Source organism: Ailuropoda melanoleuca, chromosome 10 (assembly GCF_002007445.2).
Source record: "Ailuropoda melanoleuca isolate Jingjing chromosome 10, ASM200744v2, whole genome shotgun sequence".
Taxonomy (NCBI): domain Eukaryota; kingdom Metazoa; phylum Chordata; class Mammalia; order Carnivora; family Ursidae; genus Ailuropoda; species Ailuropoda melanoleuca.
Window position 1 is genome coordinate 24,014,101 of NC_048227.1, and position 26,688 is coordinate 24,040,788.

General features: G+C 38.5%; 1 protein-coding gene across 5 annotated transcripts; it reads right to left on the reverse strand.

Moving 5' to 3' along the window:
* Positions 1 to 1,361: 1,361 nt before the first annotated feature.
* On the reverse strand, positions 1,362 to 26,404 carry CCP110 (centriolar coiled-coil protein 110). Of its 5 annotated transcripts, none has more exons than XM_034670304.1 (16): positions 26,203 to 26,404; positions 24,236 to 24,394; positions 22,071 to 22,226; positions 19,148 to 19,276; positions 14,426 to 16,076; positions 12,225 to 12,352; positions 11,574 to 11,751; positions 10,887 to 11,026; positions 10,527 to 10,643; positions 9,992 to 10,093; positions 9,687 to 9,803; positions 7,869 to 7,942; positions 7,279 to 7,341; positions 6,157 to 6,216; positions 5,582 to 5,667; positions 1,362 to 3,342 (listed from the first exon to the last, which is right to left on the reverse strand). In XM_034670304.1, exons 3-16 carry the CDS (start codon positions 22,209 to 22,211, stop codon positions 3,290 to 3,292), a joined length of 3,039 nt encoding a protein of 1,012 aa, XP_034526195.1. In that variant the 5' UTR covers positions 22,212 to 22,226; positions 24,236 to 24,394; positions 26,203 to 26,404; the 3' UTR covers positions 1,362 to 3,289. The 5 variants fall into 5 exon arrangements, with proteins under 5 accessions (XP_034526195.1, XP_019664341.1, XP_011234115.1 ...); XM_019808782.2 differs by lacking the exon at positions 5,582 to 5,667 and adding an exon at positions 5,158 to 5,264 and having other exon boundaries at positions 12,225 to 12,355; XM_011235813.3 differs by having other exon boundaries at positions 12,225 to 12,355.
* Positions 26,405 to 26,688: the final 284 nt, after the last annotated feature.

Sequence of the window (26,688 nt, forward strand, 5' to 3'; positions counted from 1 at the left end):
CTGCTGTGGCTTGCGTGTGCACGGCGGCGCGGGCTCGCGTTAACAAGCAGGTTCTGATTCGGGTCTGGGGCGGCCGGGCTTAGGCAGCTCGGACGCCTCCGGGGCGCGGTGAGAGGGGGCGCTGAGCGGGGCGCGCACCTCCAGCCGCGCTGCCCAGCCCCCGAGACCGGCTGCTCTAAGCCACGGCACTGTGCCTGGGGGCGGGGGGGTTGCTCCACCACCGGCTAAGAAGCAAACCACCGGAAGAAACAAGCGTTGAGAGCCACAGAGAAACTGGCCAGAAAAGGAAGACAAGTGAAAAGGCAGTATTTTGTTGTTGCGGATAATTTTGGTTAGACACGATTTTTTGCCCTAAGAGCTGTCTTTCGAACCAAATTGAGGATGTGACTCAGTCAATATACCATATTCCAGTTTCATATTCAGCAAGTCTCCTTTCTGTTTTTTGTTTTAGATTGGGTTGTTTTGTTTTTTGGAGTTTTTATTTAAATTCCAGTTAACATACAGTGTAATATTAGCTTCAGGAGTACAACATGGTGATTCTTCCTTGTTTCTTTTATTTTTTTTTAAAGATTTTATTTATTTATTTGACAGAGATAGAGACAGCCAGCGAGAGAGGGAACACAAGCAGGGGGAGCGGGAGAGGAAGAAGCAGGCTCATAGCAGAAGAGCCTGATGTGGGGCTCGATCCCAGAACGCTGGGATCACGCCCTGAGCCGAAGGCAGACGCTTAACCGCTGTGCCACCCAGGCGCCCCTGTTTCTTTTATTTTTATAACCCATACGTGTGCCGGCTATGGTCCCTCTGTGATGAAGCCTCCCACCTCCATTTGCTTATTTTTGTACAACTGTTACTTTTCATTGGGGGCGGGGGGGGGCTTGTTTTCAGCTCAGTATGAGTAATGAGGCCTCCCAGCCATGTCCTCGTGTCCATTCCCAGCAGATGAACCACGGTTGAAGGGCGGCCCCAGGAAAAGGGAGCGGCTCTTCCACATCACACAGTGCAGGCTCTCCTCCAGAAGAGAGGACAGTGAGGGGCGTTCACTGCGCTCACCTTGGCCCGTGAGGCAGTAAGGAGACCTGGATCTTGAAGCGGTGCTAATTATAATCAACCTTGATATGAGCTTCAACCTCAGCATTCCCTCCCCTTGGCCCGTGAACTTTCCTTTCCTGAAAAGTCCGATTCGTGCAAAATCAAATGCTGGACGAAGCCCTGGTATAGGTTACACATTAAATATTGGGATATACCTTTCATAGGACTTTCAATTATCAAAAAGATCATGACAGTATGAATGTTTTGGCCAGAGATTTTTCAGTATCTATCCCTTAATGGTCCTTTCCTTGATAAATAAAGATCAAACTAGATTTCTTTTAAGATGAAAAGTTTATTTTGCCTTTTGCCTAGAAGCAAAACTAGTGAAAATTAAAGTATAAAAATAAATACAATTTACATTAATGGACATTCCACTCAAAGTAAAAATAACAAAAATAATGTATATAAATAAAAAATCCATTAAAAGCACAAAACAATGTCTGGCACTTTTATGAGAAAAAGCTGTGAACATTAAAATATGTGTAAAACACACACTTTTATCTTTAAAAAAAAAACACTCCCATTTCTCAATCTTGATCTAAAGCTACTTTTTTAACTTTCTCCGAAACATACTATTTGTTTTAGCTAATTTGCATTAGTGCACACAAAACTTGTAGCATCTGTCTTTCTTTCTGGAAAGACCCACAATATAAGTAAGCTGTATCCTGAGTTTTCAGAATGATAATGCACAATTTATCATACTAAGATATTTTGATATACTTTGGCTACAAATAAAAAATTGGTAACTCAGATATTTTTGACCTTCTTCTGATTTCCTGGCTCACTCATTCAATAAATGATAAATGATATATATCTCAATAAAGAAAATCAAGTTTACACCCAGAGTAGATTATTATTGTCTGTCTACGGCTGGATGTAATAGCTAAATTTTAAATGGGACAGAAAATTGGAGAAAACAATCTTTATCTCCACCTTCTTAAAAGGATATTAAGAATATAATAGTCTGCATTTTCAAAATACCAATATCATTTAAAATTCAAGTTAGAAAGAGTAAATGTACACAGTCCCAATTTTATGTGAGAAGCACAAAGCCCTTTTTGGAAATGGCATGATAAATTAAGTGACGTTCTGTTTCATAAAATCATGTTCCCTTGGTAACATGTTTTGGTTTATGTTTTAAGTGAATACATTAGTGATGAAAACCTTAAACATCAGTGCCTCTTAAGTAATGCAGAATTTCAACTCAACAATATTACTATCCCATTGGAAAATCTGAACTTTCTGTTATTGGATAGCCCTTTAGTGTCTCCTAAATCAGGCAAGCTAGAAAAAACAAACTATGAAGGAACAAAATACGCAGACCACCAAGAAAACAGAAGCGCATGCGGTGTGACTCTAGTTTACAGAAATGGATGCACTGACTCACTCCTAGGTGCTCCTACATTCGAGAAGATTGTGCTATCTCCCTAATTTGTTACCCTCCACAGAAAGATTTTATGATTTAGGAGAAGTGTTTCCAAGAGTACTGGGGTAACCCACATTAAATCTAACATTTCTGCACCAGACAACTAGCGGTTAAGAGGAATGTATACTGTTGACCAAAATGGTGGCCCTTGGCTACTTTCGTGGTAAATTCTGGATAGACCACAATCAACAGTCAAGTGTTTTCTCCTATGAGGTTATCCTGTAAGTCCAAGAATATGAATTCTGAGAGATTAATCAGTGTTTAAATTTTACAAAACCAGAGAAAAACATTCTTCTGCAGTAATTTCCCCTCGAACAGAACAGTATCTAATTTGTTTACCAAATTTAGCAATCAGTATGCAGAGATGAATGAAATTTGTATTTCCAAACTTATTTGTAATTTATCACACCTTTTCGACATTTTATAGAAATAAACCCAAATGTCCTTGAAATTTATAAAAAACGTTCTCAGCAGACATCTGGGTACAGAAAACAAACTTATGTTTGTACAGGTTAAGCAAAGAGATGGTCGATTACTAAATACTACTGTGTCTTCACCCAAACCTACTGTTAAGAGGATAATGAGGGTGTAGGGAAGGAATTAGCCAGACTGATCAAGTTGGCAGATAATTGCTCAGCCCTTTGATGTCACTTTGCCTGAGTAAACAGTCCAGGGTTAACTAAAGAGTCCTGGGCAGGGTATTTTCCCTTAACTATTTTGTTAAGCATGAAGCCCCCCACCCGCCCCTTGTTTATCCTAATGAATGTTGTCTTCTTAAATTGTCGCAACATTTGGCCGCTTTCTTTGGATTTTTCCTGCATATACTCCTAAAAATAGAGGAAAACTAATATTATTTCTCAATGCCAATTTTTCTATAATTCCAATTAATGAATGTTCACTATATACCAGGCACCAAGCTAAGCGATATACATGATCATACTTAATCCTTACATAAAATAATCCCGAGGTAGGAACTGTTAACTACTTTTTTAAGGATAACAAAACCAAGACATGGGAGAGTAAGTCACGTGCCTAAGCAGCAGCCAGAAGCAGACTCTGAGAACCCAATTACACCTGATTTGTTGTTTTACTTAACAACCATTTTGCATTACTGCTTCTTTGCTTTAATTAGTGGCTTCTGAATGTCACTGTAAACTCCTGGGTCAAGCACAAGACATCAAGTGAGCAAATGTTTTAAAACATGAGATCAGAGATTGCAATTTAGTTTCTAAGAGCTATAAACAACTTCAAGTGCTTTGCAGCAAACTATAACCCTTAGCATACTACTTCGGTCTAAGAGTGTGGAAGTCTATCATCACAACAAAAATGAGCTTTCTAGAAATTGCTTAATAAAGGGGTCATTCTCCATGCAGATCAAAATAAAGCATAAATTTCAAGTTTGTCTGAAACATAATCCAGGCCATTAAAAATCTAAGCAGGAAAGAATAATCTGTTCAACTGCCACTATGGATTTCTATGTTGAGACTCATAGTGAGAATTTTAATCAGTCATATCTCAAATTTTCAATTTATGTAAAATGATAAAAATCTTTAGTCTTACTCAATAAGGCACTCACATACAAATAAATCTTTAGAAAAAATAGGAAATTTTGTACTTGTTTAGATATATAGTTATACATGTTAAGTTCGCTTGTATTAATAATTACGATGCAATGCAATTAAACCACACTACTTCTACACACTGAACTTCGGTACATTCCTAACTGCAATGACCTCCTATTTATCCTTCATACTGTTGAGTATTACTTGCTCTTTTTCTTACAGATTCACGAGGGACAGACAGTGGAGATGAAATGCATGAGACAAGAACATGGATAGTCATCACGTGGCAAGCGGAGAATATCACACAAAACAATACTAATTCCTCAATGAATCACCAACTGGCCAGGATTTATCACAATATATAATTCTAATATGGGGAAAAAATTGAGAAGGTCTTAAAATCCCACATCACAAGCAACAGATCTGGTGTCTTCACAAGCAACAGATCTGGTGTTTGGTCTGAGTTCTTCCAGTAACCTTTCAAACCAGCTGATTCTGACCACCTCTGGAATAAGCAGGATCTTCAACTACATAATCTCCTTTAAAACAACTCCACTGACTGTCACTCACCGCGACTTCCAAAAGATGACTTTATCATACTCTACATATGCAACATTATGAATTAAATTCACTATATACATGCAAAAAGTCAGCAATCATTTCAAAGTTATGATCAGTATCTCATTCCCTCTTTTTATGTGAACAAACACGAAAAAAAGTTCTTATGTTGTTCATTCCCTCCTAATTTCGAGGAAATCATTTAGTAATAAAAGCTCTAAAATATGCCTAATTGCATATTAATGGGAAGGTCAGAATTGATTAGAGATTTAATCTTCACTGCAGTGATTAATTTAGGTTTCTTTTAAATGTTTAGAAAGCAGTGCAGTTAAAGCAAAGCATTTTGAAAGTATTTTTAATGGATCACATAATTCTTGGTAAGCTTATCAAAGTGTCTTAACAAAGATACCTATAAAATATTAAAACATTAGCTTAACAGCTTTGCATTAGCTTATTACTGAATGTGTCTTCTTGCCACCATAAACAATTTAAAATCCATAAAATAACAAAAACAAAACTTACCCCCCCCAACCTGGCATATTCACATGTGATCTTGTGGCCAGAGGGAGAAATTTTTCATCACTTTATGTGCAGATACAAATATTCCTGGGTGATACACTTCCCCAAAGCTGAACAAACACGCAGAGATTTAGGCATCAGATTATTACACTTCACTAGCTTATAAAAAGATTTTCTGAATTAAGCATGTATAATTCTACAAATTTTTCGAATAAAAAAATGTATAGTGTTTCATAACAGAAATCAAGATCGGAACCACAGGTTTAGTACGATCTCGTGACTGCCACAAAATACTAACACAGTGTGTGAATATGCCCGAATTATGGTGGCAAGGCAAGACAAGATACTGCACTAGTGTGGCCTGCAGCACGGGGCAGCTCGCACGTCCTTCTGTTGAACGGGCGTCAGGAACTCATTTGCTACACACCTGAAACAGGCGCTCTGTTAGGCACTCTGCTCTGTGAAGACTTCTGTCTATTTTGCACAACCCCCTTCACTGATGTCTTAGGGGTTCTAATTGAATATAAAAAAATTAATAAGTCACTTGCATTAAGGTCTAAATTTTCAACATTCAAAGAAAGCAACCATACTGCATCAACAGTTCAAAGTACAAATAAGCTTGAAAAGGCCGTAAGTCTCACGCATGTGCACAGCAAGGAAACTACACTCTGCTTCCGCAGGGGACTAGAACCAAAGCTTGTACTTTGTTGGAGAATCACTTTGGTGATGCTGAACTTACTGTACGGATGCTTACAATACTTAGTGAGCAAAATGGTATGAAATGAAAAGTAAAAACATGCCAACATAAGATGATAATTAAGATATAATACACAACAGTACACCAAAGGGTATCTTTGAACACAAAACTTTAAAAGATCTTCATAAAGCTATGAACAAATCACATCTATAAAATAGTTTATGTAAAGAGCACTAAATTATGTTTTCCACTCAAAGCTAATCTTGATTTGGATGTTTTTAAATACCCAGGAGTGGCATTCTTACCCTTGTCTACTAAGTAGCCTGTGAACAGGTGCATTCTGTCCTTGGTTTGGCTGAAGGACTCTGTTGACAAAGTAAAAAATTAATTCAAAAGAGAATGACATAAATTCATTCCCCCCCTCATTTTCTTTTATAGATGAAAGATGAGATGGAAGTCATCTATGCAGAGAGGCCAATATAATAATACCACATAGCAAATCAAACTGAAGCATATTAATATGGTAATTATATTTTGCTCACCAAGAGCCCAAATCTTAGGTGTTTTTTTGTTTTTTTAAGATTTTATTTATTTGACAGAGAGAGATACAGCGAGAGAGGAAACACAAGCAGGCAGAGTGGGAAAGGGAGAAGCAGGCTTCCCGCTGAGCGGAGAGCCCGATGTGGGGCTCGATCCCAGGACCCTGGCATCATGACCTGAGCTGAAGGCAGATGCTTAAAAACTGAGCCACCCAGGTGCCCCTAAATCTTAGGTTTTTATCAGGATGTCCAACATAAGCGTTTAATCCTTGTGTTTTTAGATAATTTATATACTTTAAAAAAATGAACTTGTCCTTTCAAACACCCAAGTAACATCACTCTTGTAAAAGTAGAAAATAGGTCAGAAATATCAAGCTAGCTTTCTAAGGTTTTTATTTATTTTTTTAAAGATTTTATTTCTTTATCTGAGATAGTGAGGGAGTGCACACAAGCTGGGGGGGCAGGGCAGAGGGACAGGGAGAAGCAGGCTCCCCACTGAGCAGGGAGCCCCACATGGGGCTTGATCCCAGGACCCCAGGATCATGACCTGAGCCTAAGGTAGACACTTAACTGAATGAGCCACCCAGGCGACCCTATTAAGTAAGGCCTGGACTGTGAGCTGAACTCAGGACATAGGGGGCTGAAATTTCTACCTGAGACAGCATATCCTAAAGAAAGCTCCAGAAACATCTGCTCTGACATTTAACCAGGTTCATGACCCAGTGAATATGGATCTCAGCCCCTCTTCAATCCTCTTCAGGGAGTGTTTACTGATCTAAAGTTAGAACTAAATCAACAGAAAGTAAGCTCGGGATTTATAAAATTTTCTTTTATTTTATTTTTAAATCAATAAATAGCTTCTCAAGGAGATGAAGTGATTTTTCTTACCTTGTTTCAGAAGGATTTTGTTTAACCAGAAATTTCTTATTTGGCATTCCCATTTCAGCAGCTCTAACACAATGTAAAAATAAGGACACACAAACAATGTATTTAGAAGGAAGAGAAAACGCTTACTGATGTGATGCAGGCTGACAGAAACAAATCATTTACACGTTGCCATACTACTCAATTCTACTCAGCGCGCTGGAGATTACTTTCCAGAAAGAAGGAGCTTACTATTAGGATGTTCTTTGCATTAGGTTTCCCTCCTATGAAGTCTTTGGCATATTAGAAAATGAATATATTCAAAAGATGTAAAATTAATGCTGAATATAAAAATTAACTATTTTTAAGGCTGAGTGGCTATCGATGACACAAGTTGAATGCTGTCAAATTTAGTAGTCGATACATTTACCTAAGGATGGAATCAGATTTTACCACCTGAATAAAACTTTATATAAAAAAAGGATTTCTATCAGTTCAGCTGTAGAAAAGTGAACTTTTTTCTAATTCGAATACACAAATAGACCAACAGATGACTAAAATTTATTGCTTTGCTAATAACTGAGTTAATAAGACATGAAACAGAGAAAACTTACTTCATGTACTTCTTCCTATCGAGAGACTTCTGTGTTGCCGCCGACAGGGCCACTCGTGGACTTTTCATTTTGTCCTTGAAAATACAAACCGAAAAGCGTCAGAGGTACCGGTAATATCACTAAAATGACATAGGATGATCGCACACTGCATGGAAAACCTTCTCTTACTAACATTTGGAACTTTAACTTAGTCTGTCTTTAGAACTAAAGCAGTCCAAGTTCTTAAATTAAATAATTAAAATTATTTTTCCCAATGAAATAATATAAATTTAGCTTCTTTTTCTTTTGTCAACCACATTAAAGTCACTGATTCAAACCACACACCTCCAACACTCTGACAGATTTTAAATAACTCTGGTTTCCAAAAAGACAAAATCCACTTGATGGTTTCAAGGAAATTCAATCAAGAGTCAATGATAGTTTTTTTTGTTTGTTTTTTATTTTTTTGTTTTTTCAATGATAATTTTTTATAAGTCATCCAAACAACATTCAAAACTTCCACTCCAAAATCCAATCAACAAACAATACCCAATTCTTTAAAATCTGTCTACAGAGTTAAGTGTTAGATAATTCTGGGAATTGTCTGTGCTTAAGAATTGTAGGGAGGGCGGCGCCTGGGTGGCTCAGTTTAGCAACTGCGTTTGGCTCAGGTCATGATCCCAGAGTTCTGGGATCCAGCCCCGCATCGAATCAGGCTCCCTGCTCCCTGCTCAGCGGGAAGCCTGCTTCTCCCTCCCCCACTCCCCCTGCTTGTGTTCCCTCTCTCGCTGCCTCTTTCTGTCAAATACATAAAATCTTANCTTAAAAAAAAAAAAAAAAAAAAAAAAAGAACTGTAGGGAGGGTGCTGAAGCCAAAATAAGAGAATGAGATTGGTATCAATTACCCCAAACCCAGAAGAACCTCATTGTGAAATAAGAAGAAATAAATATATTGGTCTCTGCCCCTGGTTCCTGCTAATATTTGATCTTTGACCCCAGTTCCTAACACAGAGCTGCTAAAACCCTTGTAAGCTGACACAGTAATGGTAAAAGCATCTTTTGTTCTAATATTTTTGGTCTTTGACCTCAGTTCCTGACACAGAGCACCTAAATCCCTTGGAATTTTTCTGGGTGACAGGAGCATCTTTTGTTCTAATGAGACGACTTTTGGGGGGCTCGCAGGTGCAGGTTATTCATCAGAAAGACCAGGCAGGAGTAGAAGCTTACCCCCTTATCTTCCAGAGACAAGAGAGGGGCTAGAGATTGAGTTGATCATGCCTACATGATAAATCCTCCATAAAAATACCTAAAGCATGGGCTTCAGAGAGCTTCCAGGTTAGTGAACACATCCATGTGCTGAGAAGATGGCACGCTTCAACTCCATGGGGGACAGAAGCTCCTGCCCTCGGGACCCTTCCAGTCCCTGAGCTATGCGTCTCTTCATCTGGTGGTTCATCTGTATCCTTAATTATGTCCCTTATTATACAGTAAACCCATAAATCCCCTAACTACTATGAGCCATTCTAGAAAATTATCAAACCCAAAGACAGGGTTGTGGGAATCCTGTTTTACAGCTGGTTGGTCAGAAATACAAGTGACAACCTGAGACTTTGGATAGGGAGTCTTAACCGCCTCCTTACCTTGTAGTATCTGACTCTTAACTTCAAGCAGATACTATCAGAACTGAAGTGAACTGTAGGACACGTCACTGGTGTGGAAGAAGTGGTCAGCGTGCGGGGAAAAACTCACAATCTGGTATTAGAAGTACCAGAAGTTCTGTGAGTATAGAAGAAAGAGTTTTTCTTTTTCACTTACTCATTAAAAAATCATATAACATACCATTTGCCTGAGCATTTTCTCTTTGCGAACTTCTCGGTCATGATGGAGAATAGACATTCTTTCAGCTGCATCCATTACAAAGAATATGTCATGAATACCATACAGGGCAGCTCGCAACTAGGTTCAAAAGAAGAAAATATTGTACCCATTTAAAAAGATGAGGTCAGATTTCAGTAATATTACATGCACTTTCACATTTAAGTGAAAAGGGTTAAAGTGTTAATTAAAACCTATTTTCAGTGGTTAAATGAAGGGAGAGATATAAATTTCCACCTCCTACAAGCCTTCAGGATACATGCATTTACCTGAGCTAACACTCTTTCCTGAAGAGAAGCATCTTGCGCTGAAACAACTCCTCTCTTCAATGGCGCTTCTGACTGAAAACTCCTTATGAATTCCATTGTGTCCTGGAAGAAGAAATACTCCTTCAAAAACCACTTTTCTAGAAAGATTCACGATCACTGGAATTTCCTTTTGATTTTTTTTTTCTCAGCCAATTCAAAATTACTAAGAACATAAAACTATTACTTAGCAGAAATCAAATGGCACGCACTTTGAAGAGAGACACAAACTATTTCATCTACATACTTTTAAAAATCATCCGAATGAGATTAATCAGATTTCTATAACCACCTACATTGCAGTGACTAAGAAATGTTTGCTCTGCTGTCTCTATCTCTGTCAAATAAATAAAAATAAAATCTTTAAAAAAAAAAAAAAAGAAATGTTTGCTCTGCTTAAGTTGTGAACTAATGCATCATCTCTAGCTAGTGACTAGCTGTCGCTGGACTGAGAAACCAAGCCAGAAGCGAAAAGAGGAACAAGGGACCAGCTTCTTACTTTTACAGTTTGGCGAAGTTGTTTCAGCTTATCTGTCTGCATAAGCCTACGAGTAAGAAATCCTTTTGCCACTGCAGTTATCTTGTTAAATTTTGTTTGTACTTCCGGACTGAAAACCTAGAAGAAATAAGACAGACATAATGATTTAAGAATCTGAGCCTTATACTCCTTCATCTATTACAATGAACAAAATTCTACATATGAGCACATGTGCTCTGTGTAGCTTCATCTCCGGGAAGAGCTAAGCTATTTGATGTAGGGCACAAACACCTGTCCTCATCTGTACAACCTAAGATAATGTACTTCTTTAAAAAATATAGCTAAATAGACAGATACATAAATATGAATAAGTTTGCCCACCTGAGACCATTTAGGTTTGGCCCTTCCAAAAGGCCTTGGAACTGAAAGTTTGGTCAAGCCACTAGTTGACGATCCCCAGAGGTAGAAGGGTGCTTCGCTTGCAGAAGCAAAGCTATGCTGCAGGACAGAATTTGTGAAACCTAGAGGAATAGATGTACAGTATTATACTTGACGTCATATAATCAAAATATGCAGAACATCCAAATAAACACTTGTGACTCGCTAAGAATAACAAATGCCTTTGACACAGGTCCACATGCAGACTTAAAATATTTATGGACTTTAAGCTTCTGCACCAGATGGATCTTTTCAACGTAAACAGCATCTCAGGGTAATTGAAGATGTGAAGATAAGCTCTTGCTGCGTCTGAAGAATCAGATGTAATTCAAGATCACTGGGGAGACAGCAAACTGTGTTTTCAGTTGAAGCATAACACCTGCTGCATGAATAAACAAAGACTGGGCTCTGAGTCAAATTTCCGGATATTTTCCTTGCTAAGGTGCCTTTTCTCACGAACACCTGCTCGCCAGTCTTTGATCTGCTATCATTTCGTTTTTCACTAGTTACTGGGCAGCTGGACATGGGATTACTTAAAGGATGGAGCTACAGTTTTAAAGTGTGCCAAGTAAAATATCTTATTATAGAGATAATTTTTTCAAACAGAAGAGAATTTTTAAAAGTATTTACCAGAAGTATTTGAGTTTGAAGGATGGAGCAAGTCCACCTGAGACAGCATTGTTTCCAGCAATCCAGACTCACTTATTTTTCTCCACTCTAAGTCCACTGCATTATTAATGCTCAACTCAGATGCTTCAGCTGCATTCACCTTCTTCTCTTTTAACATTTTCTCCTGTTCTTCTATTTCCTGTAGATTAACAGTGTATTATATAACATGCTACATCTTCTGTTGGATTCTATCCCAAAATACCATCATTTGAGGCTCAGCTAAAAGTAATGGGTAATTATCAGCAAATGATTAATTTCAAGTTTTCCTACCTCCAGTGAAATCTTAAAACAAGTATCCTTCCTCTTACAGTACACTCTTGCAGAATGCATAGTTCAGTATCAATATATAAAATATCTTTGAAAAATATTAAGCATTTTGAGTCAAGGATTCAATCAAATATCCTTTTGATAAATTGTGCATTTATTTTTAGATAAGGAGCTAAATATTAAACCTCACATTTTGGCAATATCCATGTATCAAAATCAATCACCCTCTTAGATTAAGATATACAGGGGAAGAAATTACAAGTATCCTATACGTGACCAAAATTCATAGTATCCCCAGCAAAATTCCACTTACCAGCCCCATCTCCCTACATTTTAATTCCTCACCTTCTGCAGTCTTTCCTGTTCCCATTCCTGCTCAGCTATGAGTAGTGATAACTGCTGGGCGTGCTGTTCTTCTAGCCTCTTCCGCATTTCTTCAAAAGCTAACATCTTGCTTTTTAATATCTCCTCACCTTCTGAAAAGAAACACGTCCCCTCATATTTAGAAAATTTACTAATGTCTGATACACAGTCAATTTAAATGATGCTTCTGACCAAAGAAAATTCCTAGATCCAACATAACACAATCAAGGTCCAGCCAGGTCCGCAGTCTGAGCCACATTCTCTTCCACCACGCCCTTCATTTCATGCTACCAAGAGAGGGCCTGCTTGTCACCACCATCCCCACTCCCTCAACTATGATCTGAACCGATGGAGCCAAGGCTATCTGTTCAGTCAAGATTCTCCTCACTCAAATTGACTTCAAGATGTGATTCTTGTCTGCATCTCACCTCTATTCTGACTCTGGTCCTTCTCCAGGATCTCTGGTATTGTAGCTTCTAGTTTTGTTAAGTTTTGGTTTTTTTTTTTAAAGATTTTATTTATTTGGCAGAGAGAGAGACAGCCAGCGAGAGAGGGGGAGTGGGAGAGGAAGAAGCAGGCTCCCAGCGGAGGAGCCTGATGCAGGGCTTGATCCGGGATCACGCCCCGAGCTGAAGGCAGACGCTTAACGACTGCACCACCCAGGCGCCCCAAGTTTTGATCTTTTAAATAAATGTTCCTTTGATAGTGTAAAGCTTCTCAGCTTCAGGTTCCAAAAAACAATCGATATTAAAATTTCAGATATTTAAATTACTAACTAAAAAATTTATTCAACCATTATGACTATGCAACTTACTGAATAGAAAGTGGTAAGATACTGTGAGATGTTGAAATACCAAGTATTACACAGATGTAGTACCTATTCATGGACCCATCGCAATTCAACTGAATTCAAAGAATCATTCTTCCCAAATATTTCACTGAGGATAAGCATATTATCTATCTGCTATGGTATTCCCATAATTTGTTCCTAAGTACGTTTTATTCAGCTACAACAATTTGCATTTGTTCGTGTGCAATTTTTCATAGGCAAAAGGGAGCAGGAAAAGCAGGAGCAGAATTACAACTTTCACCAAAAAAGGACAAAGCTCCTCAGCTCAATCATTCAACCAAGAGCGACAGTCCATTCAGCTCTATATTAAGAATTTCATAAACGAGCACTGTCCAGGGGCTCCTCTGATGGCAAGCTGGCTACCTCCGTGATTGGCCTCCCCTCACTCGCACTGGCCATGCTCCTATTAAAGCTCTGCCAGGACTGCCCTGGGTTAGCTCTGAACCTCTGGTATTCACAGACACAGCCTCCAGCCATGCTGCACTGTCCGTCCGGATTATTCACACTGGCTCCCCAGGGATCCACTGATATTTTTATTAAAGTTCTTATAAAGTTACATGGATTTTAAACAGTCTGTCCCAACCTTATTTTTCCTATAAACTCTGTTACTTTAGTGTGCAATTTTACAGAATGTGAAGGGTTGGGTTTTTTTTAGGAAGACGTAGATCACATTAGAGCTGAAATATTTATGTCCAAGAACTTCATTTACTTGACTCATTTCTTCCATATCTGTAATGAAGAATTATGAACCATGACAACAAAGTAAGGAGTTATGAAGAAGAAAGGCATGTTTTAACAAGTTGCTGTTAATGTAACACTACACACAAAAGAAATTTGAAACAGTTTTTATCAATAAATATGTCATTCTTAAAACACTACTCACAAAGCCTTATTTGTGATTTTTCTCTAATAATTTGATGTTAAAGTGTTCGCTGAAGGACCAACTACATGAAGATCTCATTACAAATGAAACAGAATGATGAAAACATTAGAAACCACTGTCCGCCCAAAAGGAAGACATCGTAGTACTACGCTAGGTTAAAACTATGAGCTATGTTTCATGCAAGAACTTCTTCCTCCAGTCATTGACAATATTCTGTGATACAAAGTGAACTGTGAAAGGTTCATATTTTAAATAAGAAAAGGCTTTAAGAAAGCCTATCAAATGGCAACAGACTATAGCTAATTATAGGTTCTCCAATAAGAGAAATGAAAAGAAAAACCCTGATGAACAGATGCAGACAATTATTACTGTCTTTCAAAATGTCAATTAAAAGTATTCAGTAAAAGTGCCATCTGTTGGCAGGTATCAAATACTTCAAAGTTTCCTTACCTTTGGAACTACTTTCTAACATTTTATTCTTGTTGATGTGGACGGGTCCCTTGGGGTATCTTTTTTCTGGCAAATGCTGCCTTTCCTGTTCAGCTATTCCAGTTGCTAAGACATAAGGGCAGTTTTCCTTTTGCAAACTATCAACATCTAAATCAAGTCTCCGTTTAACTCTCTCAAAACTGTTATCCAAAAACGGTTCATTTCCACAGGACACTGTAGGGGTGTCCATCTGCTGTCCGGTATTCTGGTTTTGCATCAGTAAAGGAGATGGGTTTTTTACATCGTAAGACTTATTCAGTTCCATTTGTACATTGCAGGCATTTTTCTCTAACACGCTGGCTGACTTGAGTGCGCTCACGGCTCCAAAGTTTGGACTCACTATACACTGACTGGTGGCATACGGCTCATGCAATTGCGGCACTGCAGTACACATGCTGTCCATTTTGGGTGGTTCTCTCCCATCAGACGTTAACTGACCTTCCACGAGAGCAAGTCCATGAATGACCTTGTTTTCTAACTGATTTCCTGAAGACTGGCATACCTGATTTGATTTACCCAAAACCACCTCCTGCATGGCTTCAGATGCATTTTTGGTGACATAAACCTTGCTTGGACAAACTCCTGCTAAATCAACTGGTAACTTTGGCACAGTTTCCGGTATATTTGTTTTTTCATCAGTATCTTGAACAACTAAGCCTACCGCCTGTTCTTTTCCTTTGGGACTTAACTCACAGGCATTTATTGGGTTATTTATAAGTATATGACATGCTGATGATGGCCTAGAATGCCTTCGATGCATTTTAGGACTCAGGCTTGGCTCTGGACTAGGTAATTTGGCATATGAACCAGTAAGACTTTTGATAACGTTGTTTTCGGGAACAAAAGTGGGAATGACTTTAAAATCAGAATCAGGGTCTAAAACAGTGCGATGGCCAGTTCGTACAGGTATGTCCACTTTAGAAAAGCTACCTAAAACAGATGTATTCAGGCTGCTTGCTTGAGTGGAAGCACCTTGGAGAAGAACATTTGATTTATTAAGGCTCGGCTTGTCAGGAATCACTGAAGCACAGTGTCTGCCAGTCAACTGCACCTTCTCCTTCCCATAATCAGTCACTTTAACAGCCTCGTTTTCTTTATCTGAATGACTCTCATGAACACTCCTCTTTGCACTACTTCTAAGACTACGTCTAGATTGTTCTCTTTCTATATATTCCTTTGACTTTTTCATCAGGTTCTGAAGACTCATTATGTAGGGATCCGGAGTAACTTCTTCCAAAAGTGAGGGGTCCTGTTCTTCATTAGTTGGGACGAGACCATCAGACATAAGAGTCTCCTGAGGGGTTGCTGAGGGGATCTTTGCAGAAGCTTCATTTTCCACAGGGGTAATAATATCTGAACTATCACAGTGCTTCAGAGAATTAAGTTCTGAGTCCCTAGCTAAATCTATCCCATTAGATTTAAATTGGTCTTCATTATTCAATGGCAAAATTCCAGTTATCTTTTCAAATTTTCCTAAAGTAGAGTGTCCAGCAGGGCTTGGCAAGATATTTGGAAATGTAGCAGGGACATTCAAGTTTCTGACTTCTGATTCAGAGTAAACTGTTTCAGTCTCCCATGGATCAAAATCACTGGCCTTAGGTGCTTTTCTAACCTGGAAAAGGAAATTTAAAAATTAATATTTCCTCACTGCAGAGAAAACCCTTTAAAAAAAAAAAAGATTTTATTTATCTGTCAGAGAGAGAAAGTGCGCGTGAGCACAAGCAGGGAGAGCAGTAGGCAGAGGAAGAAGCAGGCTTCCTGCCAAGTAAGAAGCCTGATTCGGGAGTCAGTCCCAGGACCCTGGGATCATGACCTGAGCTGAAGGCAGATGCTTAACTGACTGAGCCACCCAGGCATTCCGAGAAAAGCCTTTGATTTCATTATTTCCTAAAATAAAATTGAAATAGAAAATTCAAATATTCTAATATTTGAAAACATAAACAAAAACTAAGATAACCTTTTTCTATTGTATCCTGTATCACATGGGGCTCAAATTACTATTAATATCTGATTAAAAAAATTTTAAATAATTTAAAAAAATAAAAACATCTATTGGTCATCCCAGCCTATTTATTAAAAGAATATAAGAAAAAAAGGAAATTATCTAATCTGATACAAATAGGTACATATGTGCACAAGTATACACACACATATATATTCACATATCCACACACAATGTAATCTTGGAATAGATGGATTTTAACTTTCTTCTGTATTACATGTTATTCTTTTTAAAGACTACTCCCTTTCTTCCTTCCTTCCTTCTTTCCTTCCTTTGACAGAGAGAGAGAATGCGCATGCATGCATAAGCAGGGGGAGCAGCAGGGAGAAGGAGAAGCAGGCTCCCTGCCAGGGAGCCCAATGTGGGGGTTCGATCCCAGGATCCTGGGATCATGACCTGAGCTAAAGGCAGACGTTTGACTGACTGATCCACCCAGGTGCCCCTGCATTATATGCTATTAAAGTCACCAACTGGTCCTCCTATGAAAGCTAAGGATACTGATGTATGAGAAAAATAGCAAGTAATTAAATTTCTTACATGAATGACTCTTCTTTAACAAAGGCTAACTTGCCTAAGATATTAAGCAAAAATAATTCGGCAACTAGACTCCTGCCACCCACATGCTCACACCAGATTTTAACTAAAATCCTTCTATATAATGAGGCAAATTTGTAGTGAATGACAGCTTAGCCATGTAGCTTAAGTTACTTAGAAATAAGAAAATTTTCAACTTAAAACCCAATTCATCAAAGCAAATTTCAATTTGATTAACTGATGGTCATTTTAAACAGCAACCCGTTAATGAGTTTTAGAACAAGCAAAATAAGTAAAAAAATGTATAAACTGAGATGAGAACAACTAACACACGAGAGATCCAACAGAAAAAATAAAATTACATTTTCTATCTAAATAAATAAAAAGTGAACTAGGATGGTTTTTAAAGATTATACCAGCATATATTAAACTGACAGAAATTATCATATTATCATATCAATACAGACTCCAGAATCCTGAATATTAAAAGATTTTTAGGGGCGCCTGGGTGGCACAGCGGTTAGGCGGTTAGGCGTCTGCCTTCGGCTCAGGGCGTGATCCTGGCGTTATGGGATCGAGCCCCACATCAGGCGGCTCCACTATGAGCCTGCTTCTTCCTCTCCCACTCCCCCTGCTTGTGTTCCCTCTCTCGCTGGCTGTCTCTATCTCTGTCTCTGTCGCATAAATAAATAAAATCTTTAAAAAAAAAAGAGATTTTTAGGTTGTTATGTATGTGTTTTTTTTTCCTACACCATATGGCACTCCTGTTTTACCCTACAAATCCCAAGACATACAATGGTTTCCAGGTACTATGCAATAAACAGCACAACAAAGTATACTTAGTCACAACCTCAAGACCAAAATAAAACAAAAGGGAAACATATTCACCAAACCCATGAACATGTTCATAGGCTTAAGTAAAATAAATTGTTTCCCTAAAATATCTCACATTTCACATTCATATATACAGCAGCTACAGCTATGTTTTTTGTACACTAATAAAATGAGCCTTCGGTTAGAGAATTTAAATGACAACGACAACAAAAACGTATCACAGAATGACAGGTTTTACAGGTAAAAGAGACTACAGACATCTATTTGTATGATATAAAATTTCTCTATCTGCAAAATTAATTCATTATTCTCTAGTTTAACACTGTACATGCTCTATTAAATGCTGGAAGTTTTAAGACTCAACAATCTCATTAGTAATTATATTTGATATATTCCCTCACTGGAGCAACAATGATAAACCATTTTTGTTTCAATAATAGGAAACATCTAGTAAATTTAAAACCTACCCTTATCGTGCTACATATTATATTTTTTGAACTTAATATGGACAGCCATTATAATCTGCAAATTAAAATCTACTACCCACAGAAAAATGAAGGTAGCAGTTAGTGGGAAACAGCCTAAGGTTCATGGTACATGTGTCATCTGTATGAATTATACAAACTACAACTCCCTAAGATTATGAAAAAATGTTAAGATGTTGTCAGCAAAACAGAGCTATGTATGTCAGAAATTATTTTCAATGTAATTCAAGGTTTTTTTAGTATGAAACAATCCAGACCTTAAAACAAATTATTTATACAAATTTAAATTCGGCTAAATAAAAATAACTGCAAAAGGCATGAATGTATTGTTTAAATGGTTTCAGTTTAGATCTAAGATGCATCCACACAATTCTACTTATGTAATCTAAATTGCATTTGTGTACTTAAGAGAATTTCACCGAAAGAAAATTGGGGGCAGTTATTTACTTTAGCAGAGAATGAGAATAAGGTCATTGACTCAATAGTCTGATTAGTTCAGAGGTAAACAACAATGGCCAATTCTATCATTTTGTCACTGAGAATTCCATGTTTTTAGAGTCATAAGACACAGACAATAAGCAATTATATTCAGGGAAGGGCTCCATTGTCTAAGTACCCTCTGATTCAAGTACTGGGCATCACTAACAAGCAAGTGAATGTTCTTTGGAGTAACTGAAATGGAATATCACAAACCACGAAGATTCTCAAATATAACAGTAAAATATATCGGTCACTAACTAGTAAGTGCAAACATATTTCTGAAAAATTATCATTAATGCATACCTCATGATTTCTTAATTATAATTTTAAAAAGCCTACATTACATACCTGAACATTTTCAAGAATCTCCTGGACCCGAGTCAACAGAGCTTTCTTCCTATAAACATGCTTTCTCGTTTCTACATCAAGTGCTTTCTGCTTTTCTTGTTGCATTTCCTTTCTTTTCTCAACGTTAAGCTGCAAAACATCAGAAATACATAATTATTTCTCATAAATATAAAAACATCTTAAAAATCAGGAAGCTTTGAACCAGAATGATTAAAACGTGCAACAGGTAAAACCATGGGGAAAGAAATCTGAACAGCGGGTGAGGGTAATGAGTGGGATGGGGCGAGGGAGAGCTTTCTGTGGGTATGAAAATGTTCCATATGGGTGTGAGTTATGCAAGTGTATGCCACATATCAAAACTGCATGTAAATTACTCTCAACTGAATAAAAAAGTTAAAAGAAAGGAAAAAACCTGTTTACTTATCAAATGCTCTAAAACGAGAGGTAAAATAAGTCCTTTTGGCCACTGCTAAGCTTTTCATTTGGCAGTATCTTACTCCACAGAGTCAGATTCTTCAATTTCTAATATTCTAATCAGTGTACATTAAAAAAAATTTTTAAGAGGTAGAGGAACTGTTCTAGACCAAAATAGATTTTATTTTTTTTATTTTTATTTTTTCAAGATTTTATTTATTTATTTGAGAGAGAGAGACACAGCCAGCGAGAGAGGGAACACAAGCAGGCAGAGTGGTAGAGGAAGAAGCAGGTTCCCAGCGGAGCAGGGAGCCCGATGCGGGGCTCGATCCCAGGACCCTGGAATCACGCCCTGGGCCAAAAGCAGTTGCTTAACGACTGAGCCACCCAGCCGCCCCTAGATCAAAATAGATTTTAAAAAACATAACAAGTTAATGTTATTTGTGAACTCTGACTGGACCCAGATTAGAAAAAAAATAGTTGTAACAGACATTTTGAGCACAAATGCAGAAATCTAAATATGAACCGAATATTAGATGCTATTAAAATTATTGCTAATTTTCTTAAAGTGTGATAATGGTATTGGGGTTTTATGTAGAAGGATATCCTCATTTTTAGAATATGTATATCAAAATATTTAAGGGAGAAGTGTTATGTACTTGTAATTTTCAAATGGCTCAGCAATAAAACAAAAAGACTATGTATGTATATACACACATATATATAAAATCACAAACATGATAAAGCAGATGATAAAAATGTTAAAAATCATTGAGCCTAGATGGTACATATATGGGTGGCCACTGTATTTTTCTTTATGTTTGAAAATTCATTACAAAAAGTTGGCAGAAAATATTGATCTTTTAACTTCTGCTATACAAAATTTTTTAACTCTGTTTCTTTCAATTATATTAATTTTCTGATTTGAAATAAAGTTACACACGTTTTAAAAACATCCAATCAGGGGCGCCTGGGTGGCACAGCGGTTAAGCGTCTGCCTTCAGCTCAGGGCGTGATCCCAGCGTTATGGGATCGAGCCCCACATCAGGCTCCTCCGCTAGGGGCCTGCTTCTTCCTCTCCCACTCCCCCTGCTTGTGTTCCCTCTCTCGCTGGCTGTCTCTATCTCTATCGAATAAATAAATAAAATCTTTAAAAAATAAAAACATCCAATCAGTATGAAAGAGTTTATAATGAACAGTGTCTTCCTTCTCATCCTGTATTCCTTTATCCTTCCTCAGAGAAAGAATATTCTTAAATAAAAATCCAAATAGTTAACATATGTATGAGTACCTCCTATGATCCAAGTAAGGTTCTAAGCATTTTACATGTATTAGATCATTTAATCCTCAAAACCCGTGAAATAGATACTATTTTTATCCTCATTTAACAAATAAAGAAAATGGACCTGCAAGTTTGCACAGCAGGTAAGTAGCAGAGAAATGATTTTTTTTTTTTTTTAATTTATTTGAGAGGGAGAGAGAGAGTGAGAGAGTGAGAGAGAGTATGCGCAGGGGCAGGGAGAGGGAGAAGCAGGCTCTCAGTGGAGCAGGGAGCGGGACTCGGGACTCAATCCCAGGACCCTGAGATCATGACCTGAGCCAAAGACAGACCCTTAATCAACTGAGACACCCATGTGCCCCCAGAGTAATGATTTAAACCAAGACCAGAAGGCTCCAGAGTCAGGCTTTTAACCACTATTCTACCCTGCTCCTGAGAGCATGATGTGTGCAGTGATTTACAATAGACTGTGGAGAACCTTCCATGACTGCGCATTTAGGTCTATTGTACTCATTTTAATTGCATAAATGAGATGCTATAAAATGGAGCACAGTCGTTAAACTAGTCCACTACTGACAGTCATTTAAGTTGTTTGTTAATCTTTTGCTATTTGAAACAATGCTACTCCATAACCTGTACATACTTCAGGCACAGACGAGTTTAAGTCGAAGAGATTCCCAAAAATGGAACTGCTAAGTCAAAAGTTATATATACTTTTAAAATCTGATGAACACTACCAAAATGGTCTCCAAAACATAAAGTCAAGTGCTTCTCTCAGCAAAAATGCAATAAAAGCACCTTTTCCTCACAACCTAAGGAACACTAGGTCTTATCGGATCTTTGCCAATCAGGTAGATAAAAAAAAAATGCTAACTCATTTGCTTTTCTTTACTTAAGAATAAGAGGCATTTTTTTCCAATCTTTATAAGCCTTTCTTTTGTTTTTCTGTAAACTACCTTAGTGATTCACTATAGAAAAAAAGATTATTTAAAAATCAAAGAATGTGGGGCCCCTGGGTGGCACAGCGGTTAAGCGTCTGCCTTCGGCTCAGGGCGTGAACCCGGCGTTATGGGTTCGAGCCCCACATCAGGCTCCTCTGCTATGAGCCTGCTTCTTCCTCTCCCACTCCCCCTGCTTGTGTTCCCTCTCTCGCTGGCTGTCTCTATCTCTGTCAAATAAATAAATAAAATCTTTAAAAAAAAAAAAAAAAAAAAATCAAAGAATGTTTACCAGTGGAGAAAGCACAGCCACTCCATGGAAGCGAATAAGTGAGATGTTTTCAGGCTGGACAGGTAGAAAGCTCTCTGTGGATAGTGATGCCTCTTGGATTCTGGCAAGACTATTCTCACAGAATTTCTCATACTCCTCCATCTTCCCACAATTACACTATAAGAGAGAAAAATGTCATTTTTAATGTGCTGGAAAAAAACAGATCTTAATTATTTGGCAAATGTTATTGAGCACTGAAACATTTCTAGAATTCACAATTCCTAAAATTGGCCTTCCCAGAATTTTTTTTTTCACTGAGAAGCAGCTAATTCTTAAGTGTAGGTAAGCACCTCAAGATCCTACCCAGTTAAGCCTTGCTTCATATAGTAAATATGTCTGAACATATGTATATAAACCAATCTTTAACTATGACTTGTTCAAAAAATACTAAGAACTCACTGGTGAAAAATTCTTAAAGGAAAAAAAGTTCTATACCACTTTACTAACTTTAGATTATAAAATAGAATATTGTATTTTCCTTAGCAGGACTTATCTACACAAGAAAAACTAAATCATACAAAGGTGGAAATGCTTTTGTAGCCAAAAAAAAAAAAAAAGAGAGAGAAAGAGAGAGAAACACACACACAAAACGGCTATTTACATAAAAGAGGATACTTACTTTTAAAAGTTCTTTTGTTATCATGGAGTTCAAAGTCTATTACTTTCACATCTCAAAAATATACTTTGACTCCCTGGTTACTAGCCAAATCAGTCAGAGGTAGAAAAGAGAGTATCTACTGGCTCTCATATTAATTCTATTTCATTGTCGAAAATTGGAACCACCACCAAACTACTTAAAACAATCAGCCCAGTAATTTCACAACTTCTGGAAAATTGTGATGTTGCCTATAAAAATTCAAGGTAATCAGAAAGGATAAGCCAGCATGTTCGTTCATTTAGCTAGTGTTAAATATTTGATTAACTGTTTCCATAGCATTATGTCTGGGTTTGTTTCCTTTTAACAAGCAAGGGAAAGTAAAAAGAGCGATATCATCAGACTCATCAACAGCAAGGTTATGATCTATGAAAACAGAAAAACCAATACAATAATGTTCCCTCAAGTGTTCATTTTAAAACAATTAACAAGGAAGGTGAGGGGAGAAAAATTCAACTGATGATGTGGGATATGCAGAGATGAAATAAGATGGAGTATGATACTGTCTTAAGGCTCAAGGCACTTAAAAATTCATTATACTAAAGTGTCAGGGCCAAATTATAGCACAATTAGAAATGAAGAAAAAGCTTATTATGATTTGATTATGAAAAAAATAAGATACATTGCTAATTTTGACCATTTGGTAGTCTTCCTATCAACAAAACTTCTTCCTACCACTCCATCAATTCTAATGATTTCTATATTTGATTTATGCAAAGTGTGAGTTTAATTTCAAAGAAAGGGATCTCTAGAGTGTAAATGAGATTGTTTTGCAAATATATTCATAAAACAAGCAGAAGTTAAAAAAACAAAACACAACACCTTCCTGCATGACAATCATAGCAAGGCCTCATTTTTCAGTCTGGATTTCAACCTCCATTATGCTGTCTTAACAACCAAAATATGCAGAAGCTAAAATGTAAGAGAAATTCAAATGATCCCATTTCTACTAAAACACTCAAAAATATTTTTTAACACACCCCTGCACCCAGCATTACAGGAATGCAAATAGATTACTCATATAATGAAAGAAATATACTTTCCATGGATACACAAGCAAAGCATGAAATTCTGAGAAATATAAGGCATGAATAAAACATTCTTATGGCAAGTTTTATTTTTCTTCAACAACCTCATATAGATAATGCCTCATTGTTTTGGAAAGTTAAATTCACATCTCTTCAAAAGACCCGTATGTCATGCAAATTGCAGATGTACAGTAATAGATTATTATCACAGCATAACTACGGCATACGATAGTGCATTAAATACCAAAATACAAGAGCTAATATGGTTGATTACGGAAATTATCAAATGATCCTAGAGCATGACTGAATTTTTCCTATCCTTCAGTCTCAACTTGAATGTCCCCCTCCTCAGGCCATCCCTGATGATCTCATCTACATTAACCCTACATCAGTCACTATCACATCGCATAGACCTGCTGTTTCCCAATTTTCACGGCACTTACCACTATCTGAAATTATCTTGTTTATTTCCTTGGGTTTTGTCTGTCTTCCTCCACCAAAACGTAAGCTCCATAAGCACAGGTACCTTTCCAGTCTTGCTCACCACTGAATCCCCATTACACAGAACAGCGTCAGCACACAGTAGGCTCTTGATAAAAGTACTGAATAAATGAATTAGGGTAATTAGCTCAAACAATAAACCAGGAGAAACCAGGAGAAAAAAAGATTGGACTATATAGCAAAGAAGCTATTAGAGAATGGTAGTTTCTTGGATGACCCTATTCTCTGAAGAAACCAATACATCTAAACTGCAAAGGCAATCATTTGAAAAATGAGCAACATCAGGTGCCTGTGTGGCTCAGCTGGTTAAGCACTGGACTCCTGACTGTGGCTCACGTCATGATCTCAGCGTCGAGCGATCCAGTACCTCACCAGGCTCTGCACTGGGCGTGGAGCCTGTTTGGGGTTCTCTGTCCCTCTCCTACTGCCCTTCCCCCTTCCCCTGGCTCTCTCTCTCTTTCTCTCTCCCTCCCTCTCTAAAAAAAAATAAAAAAAGAAAATGATCATCATATCCTATATGATTAAGCAAGAGGGCACTTCGTTTCCTCACACTACAATTACCTGTCAGCAGAGTTGTGCGTGTGTTTTTTTTTCTAACAGAGCCTTGACTACAATGCCACTCCAACCATAAATCTACTGACCCATACTTTACCATCAGGCATTACTGGTCCACTTGAATTAATAATTTGTCAGCTGCATCAAGTTCAGACATGCCTTGTCTTCTCCATTTATACCATGACCCTTCTCCAAATGAGCCTCTTTGCAAACCCCAGAGATTCATCCTTCTGCTACCTGCTCCTCAACAGTATTCTACCAGAAATGTCACTAAAGGAAATGGTAAAAGTAACACATAACAGATCTTGCCTTGATTTCAAATCCTAGCTGGTTGTTTACCCCTCAGTGCTCCCAAAGACATAATCTTTTTGTATACACAACAAAGGGAAAGGTTCCCTATTCGGGCACACACTAGCTGTGTGTTCTTGGCAATTTACTTACCATCTCTATGCCTCAATTTCCTCATACGTAATGCAGGGATAATCAGAGAATCTGTCTCAAGAACTCAATGAACTAATACATGTATGGCAATTAGCATAATGCAGGACATGAAGAAAGCATCAATAAACAGGGACTGCCTTTATTATTAAGAGGATGATGATTACTATGATTTTTATCATGAGATTATGAATTCCTGGAGGGCAGCGACAGTGCTTGGTTCCTGGTAGGATTCATGGAAAGGGGGACATCTTCCTCATTTAGTTGTTTCCAGACCCCTCCCCATCAATCTCTAGGCGCCTTCCACTTACCTAAATTGGGAGTTAGGGAACTGGGATTACAACCAAATAAAGTGGGAATCACCCAGCAGCATCAGGGGCAATCAAGAGAATTTGCTTTATTAGCCTCAAGCTTATTCCCCAAAGTCGCAAAGGCAGAATAAACAGCACTCCTAGCTAGGGCCTTTGGTTGTGGTAACCGGCTTTCAGAATGGCCAGTGCACACCCTGAGGATGAATCCCTCGCCAGCATCTTGGGAGAGGAAAAACGGTCCAGTTTTATCAGCAGGAAGTGATTTCCCGGCTCTTTGCGGAGGTTATTTGCCAGGGACCCTCTGCCCTGACCCCAGCTCCCCACGCCAATCTCTCCCAGCTCCTCTGATAAGGCTTCATCCCGAGGGCCCACCAGGCAGCGCCAGCATCCGAGCATCACCTCCGCTCCGAGTGTCGCCGGTCCCCGCGCACCTGTCTCCTCACACCCGGCGCCTTTCTCTGCGCTCGAAGACCAGGCGCCCAGCACCTGCGTTCGGGTTCCGCACAGTGCTCACCCTTAGCTCTCAGGGCGCCAATTCCGCCTGCCCCGGTGGCCTCGCAACCGGGACCACTGAGGATCTATCTAGCCACCGCCTATGCACACACCTGATCTCCCACGGCCCGGTCAGGCTTTTTTCCCCTTGCCACGGGCCTTGTCAGGAAGCAAACAGCTCAATTTGTACTGACAGAGCGCAGCCCGGTCCGCCGCCTCCTTCTCCTTCTCCTCCCGGCCATATTACGGGTCTCAGGCGGCAACGCGGGATCCTGGCAACCGCCACTGCCGCTGCCACCACCCGGACTCCACCTCTTCGGGCGGCACTTCCGGTCGTTGCTTCCGGGGCAGTTGGAACGGTTGGACCTCCGAAAACTACAATCCCCGAGATGCATTGCGCGCCCGGGTTGGTACCCTGGCCGGGTACTTGCGCCCTGGCATACCACTTGTGGGAAACGCGATGTACACTGGGAAACGTAGTCTTCACTGCAAACCAGCGCCTCTAAAATTATAATTTACTGCAGTGTGAACGCTCTTCAGGTCTAAAGCCCCCTGACGTATTCCTTGAAATTGCTACTTTTTACTTATCTGTAAAGAGA

Bases quoted from the DNA above. Each gene is read 5' to 3' on its own strand.
- CCP110 (XM_011235814.3), bottom strand. From the start codon at position 22,211: ATGGAGGAGTATGAGAAATTCTGTGAGAATAGTCTTGCCAGAATCCAA. The intron at 9,804-9,991 runs GTAAATGCATGT...TTTTGAACCTAG, and splicing joins AGGAAAGAGTGTTAGCTCAG to TTGCGAGCTGCCCTGTATGG. The intron at 5,668-6,156 runs GTAAGAATGCCA...ATATTCAATTAG, and splicing joins AGGCTACTTAGTAGACAAGG to AACCCCTAAGACATCAGTGA.